The sequence below is a fragment of the Trachurus japonicus genome, chromosome 16 (genome assembly GCF_045865225.1).
Source record: "Trachurus japonicus isolate A0001 chromosome 16, Traja_1.0".
NCBI classification, from domain to species: Eukaryota; Metazoa; Chordata; class Actinopteri; order Carangiformes; family Carangidae; genus Trachurus; species Trachurus japonicus.
The window spans coordinates 32,747,588-32,752,419 of NC_140922.1; the positions used below are offsets into that span (position 1 = coordinate 32,747,588).

The 4,832-nt window shown below is 45.5% G+C and overlaps 1 protein-coding gene across 1 annotated transcript; it reads left to right on the forward strand.

The window, feature by feature from the left end:
• The first annotated feature begins 845 nt into the window (after nucleotides 1-845).
• Nucleotides 846-2,865, forward strand: LOC146972697 (olfactory receptor 4D9). Its single transcript, XM_085803428.1, has 2 exons — nucleotides 846-1,201; nucleotides 1,840-2,865. The coding sequence occupies exons 1-2, from the start codon at nucleotides 878-880 to the stop codon at nucleotides 2,557-2,559; spliced, it is 1,044 nt and encodes a 347-aa protein (XP_085659554.1). The 5' UTR covers nucleotides 846-877; the 3' UTR covers nucleotides 2,560-2,865.
• Nucleotides 2,866-4,832: the final 1,967 nt, after the last annotated feature.

The following is a 4,832-nucleotide window of genomic DNA, read 5'->3' on the forward strand; positions in this document are numbered from 1 at the left end:
TGGGGGCAGGTGGACGTGGGAGTCAGGTGACTCACAGAGACCAGGGGGAAACAGGGCTGTGGTAATTTAGCTTTACAGTCGACGATCGGCTCACAGCTCAATCAAACGGGATTAAATTATGATTTTTTTATAATGAATTTGATCAATTAACTGGTTTTTCTTGTTTGATCTTTGGCTTTGACTTGGACCTTTGCGATGATGCAGCTGAAATAAACCGCCGTCATTGGATGTTTCTTACTGAGATGCACCTTGGGAATTTGCAGAATTGCAGTCAACTGTGATGGTTCATTTCTATCCTGTGATGGTGCGTTCAAGTTGTACTCAGAAGTTGGAAGTTCAAAGCTCCGAGTTGGAGTTTTAATCTTGAACGCCCCCTGAGGTCGGACGAATCCCACCAGCCCTGACATAACAATTCAAGATGGCCGCTACGTTTTTTTTCTTCTTTCTTTTAGTATTTTATTTGAAGTAAATTTTTATTCATGCAGTAAAAATCGCCTTGCTTGTTGTTATCAAGATAGTGTTGCTAACAATGGCTAGCAACGGCTAATGGCTCGATTGTTCTGGTGCAAGTTACATGTTTTTGTTTGAAAGTTTCTAGGGCTTTTTAAAAACATTAAATCTTACATTTGCATCTCTAAAATCATTATATTTAAGTTTTGTTATATTTATTGTCAGATTTTCCTTTTTTCCCCCCACCTTTGCTTGAAAGCTCAACTTGAAAGTGACGTCATTCCGACTTCCTATGTACATTGAACGCACCATAACTGCCTCTCTCTGGGAGGAAACCCAGGTTCTGACCTCTGACCTCTGACTCCTTCCTCCTGTTGTTTTCCGTTGCAGGTCATGAAGTGATAGCGCCGCGGCAACCGTTTCCACGATGATTGAAACCAGCACGTCGACGCTGTTGGACCGAGCCGAGCCGGCGCCCTGCACCGTGTGCTGCTGCACGCTCGCCAACAAGATCCTCATGGTGCTCTTCATGGTGCTGCTCATCTTCGCCATCTTGTTCGGCAACCTGGTGACTCTGGCCGTGGTGCTGGGGACCAAACACTTCCACACGCCGCAGGGGTACCTGAAGGCCTCGCTGGCCGTGGCCGACCTGGCCGTGGGCATCTTCGTGGTGCCGCTGTCCGTCTACGCCGAGGTCTACCTCATGGTGACCGACTCGGCGCCCGAGTGGACGTCGTACAACTCGCAGCTGGTGAGTATGGGAGGCCGTTTAGGGTGAAAACACTGAGATATGTGCACATACTCACTGAAATACATGCACATACACACTGAAAATGTTGACACACACATTGACCATGTGCACGTACCCATTGAAAACGTGAATTTTCAGTGCGTGTCTGCACATCATGTCAATGTATGTGCAAGTATTTCAATGTGTGCACATTGTCAATGTGTGTGTCAACATTTTCAGTGTGTATGCGCATGTATTTCAGTGTGTATGTGCACATATTTGGTGAACTCACTGGTGCAATCTTTATTGATTTAAGTAAAGCTTTTGATTTTGTTGATCGTTATTTTCTATTAGACAAACTGTACAATATTGGTCTCTCTCTCAATGCAGTCCAGTGGTTTAGCTCTTACCTTCACAACAGAAAACAGTGTTGTCTTAAATGGATATCAATCTGATTTTCTTACGCAACAATGTGGTGTCCCTCAGGGGTCAACTCTTGGCCCACTTCTATTTTCGATCTATGTAAATAATCTCCCAACAAGTCTTGCTAAATGTTTGGACCCCCTCGAAAACGATATGGTACATCTCAAGGGGTTTTATCCAAATAAATGAATTTTCAACATATTTCAATGTTTTCACCCTAAACGGCCTTCCCGTAGGTGAGCTTCCACCCGTGCAACGTGATCGGGCCGATCTTCGCCGGCTGCACCTTGGTCTCCATCACCACCATCTTCCTGCTGACGATCGAGCGCAGCATCGCCGTGCTGCGGCCGCTGCACAAGGACTCGGTGATCACGCGGAAAAGGACCACGATCCTCATCGTCCTCTCCTGGGTGGGGAGCTTCTGCCTGGCCGTGTCTCCGATGGTCTTCAGCAGCGAGATCGCTCTGGAGTACAACTCCTGCAGCCGCATGTGCAACTACGCCCTCGGCACCATCGGCGAGTTCCCCAGCCAGGCCTGGAACATCCTGCTCCTCTTCCCGGCCTTCGACTTCACGCTGCTCGGCGGCACCGTGGTCATCAACCTCATCTCGCTGTCCAGCATCCGGCAGCACTCGCGGCGCCGGAAACACCTGGCCATGTCCGAGTGCCAGAACTCCAGCAACCCCACGTTCTCCGACATCAAGGCGGCCAAGACCATCGGGACTCTCACGGTGGCCTTCACCGCGTCCTTCACCCCCATCGCCGTCTTCGTCGTCGGGAACGTTTTGGGGAATAAATGGTGCAACTTTTCCTTTTTCGCCTTCTGGATTCTGGCCACCAACAGCTGCTGGAATGTGATCATCTACAGCGTGAGGGACCAGAAGTTCAGGCTTCGCGCGCACAAGCTGCTCATGCCTTTCCAGAGAAACGACACGAGCAAAACTGGGAACGCTTAGGCAGCCGTGTACATTGTCTGTTCGTCACACAAACTCTTCGTTCGGCACTTTGTGTTGAGTCTCGTTAGCGACGAGATCGTGTCTTCTGCATGTCTTCGGATTGCTGTTGTGAAACTACAAGTTATTTTTTACACACGTCATTCGGAAAAAAAAGCATGGGAAACTTTTAATATCAACAACAACTTAATGGATATTAAACGTCCGGGTTTTTTTCTCGTGGACATTCGTCTTGTTCTGTGTTAACGTTGCTGTTTCAGAAGAAGCCTGGTTCAGTCTGTGGAATGATTGTTTACTTGACTGTGATGATGAATAAAAAACACAATGAAAACAAAGTCTGTCGTCTGATTTGAAGTGTAAGAGACACAGAAACAATAAAACGCCTTCACCGGGGAGACAAAAGATGCATCAACACATTTCCATCTCTATTGAAGACGCAGTAACAGCAGCTGTCACAGCCTGAGAAATTATAGTAATAAAACAAAAACGCCCACAAACAAACACTCAACTTCCCCTGAGTGCATTAAACAGACTGTGACAATGGCAAAGTCAATATTAATTAAGTGTAAATGTCTCAGTCGATATCAGCTCAGTCGACCTCTGAGGCTGCAGTTCCTCTCCTGACCACTAGAGTGAGTCAGTCAATCTCCATAGACTCTTATATTAAATGGAAAGTTCAACATTTTTGGCAAATTGGCCCATTGCCATAATCCCTAACGTCATAACAGTAGGTTCGTTACCTTTAATTGTCGGTGCAAGCTATTTTTAGAACGGCGGAGCAGAGCCGTGAGCTGCTCAGAGCTACGTTACGGAGGCTCATGGGATTTCTTGGTTTCCTTCATCAAACTCATCAAATACACAATCCAACAACTCTACAACGCTCTGGTGGACAAGTTGTGAGCTGCACATTCACCACGCTATGAGATAATAACACAACGTTACCACACAGAGTTGTTTTAGAGGGAAATACAGAGACTGCTTGATGAAAAACTGTCCCTAGGAACGCGCATTTGCATGCATTTCCCTCTAAAACAACTCTGTCTGGTAACGTTGTGTTATTATCTCATAGTGTGGTGAATGTGCAGGTCACAACTTGTCCACCAGAGCGTTTTGGAGTTGTTGGATTGTGTATTTGATGAGTTTGATGAGAGAAACCAAGAAGTCCAAGCCTCCGTAGTGTAGCTCTGAGCAGCTCACGGCTCTGCTCCGCTGTTCTAAAAATAGCTTGCACCGACAATTAAAGGTAACGAACCTATACTCCTAAAACTCTAGGAATTATGGCAACAGGCCAATTTGCCAAAATGTTGAACTACCCCTTTAAACTGCAAGAAATAAACATGTTTTCAGGGTTTCTGGCACAAAAACAGCTTTGGTCTCTACTGGTCATTTCCTGTTTATATGATTCACCTGTTTGCATGTGATTTGCATAAATTAGGGCGTGGCCGAAGCCTCAGCTCCACACTTGTCTTCCTATCTGGATGTTCATGAATAGGCCAGCATGGGCTTCAGTATCTATTTGAGCCGCTTGATAAATGCTACTGGCAGAGGTTTTGGCTCAGCGGTCCAGTGGTTGGAGCTGGTCCCGTGTTGGCTTCGCCCGAGGCTCTGGCTCCCGATAGGCAGCATGTCATTACCCCCGGCCCGTCTCGCAGCTCTCCTGTCTCCCTTCACAGAGAGATAAAGACAAAATAAAGCCAAAAATATCACTCAAAAGGAAAGAAAAAAGCAGAGGTTCTGGCCCCGATCGTGGCTGACGGCCGCGCTCAGTCGCCTTCCAACCAATCATCTTACTGGACCACATCTCCACACAGAAAACCAAATAGCTACTAAATTAAAGGCAAAAGGCAAGGCAATTTTATTTGTATAGCCCATTTTTACAAACAGTTTGTCTCAAAGGTCTTTACACAGCATCATAGCAACATCCTCTGCCCACATCCACTGAGGAAAAACTGCCTCAAATATCATTTTCATTTTGGCTCTGGTAGTTGTGCATTGGTTTTTGATTTAACTTTGTTTATTTTACTTCTCTCATTATTGTTTCACAGTAAAGTCAATTCTTATCCCTGCAGTAAAAACCTCCTAGAGTGTTAGCTATTATCAAAATAATCTTGCTAACTATGGCTAGCAGTGGCTAACGGCTAGCCATTGTTTTGGTGCAAGTTAGTCTACATGTTTTTATTGGAAGTTCCTACGGTGCTTTAAAAAACATTAAATTTAACATTTACAAATATAAAATCATTATATTTTCGTTTCGTAATATTAATCGTCCGTTAAAT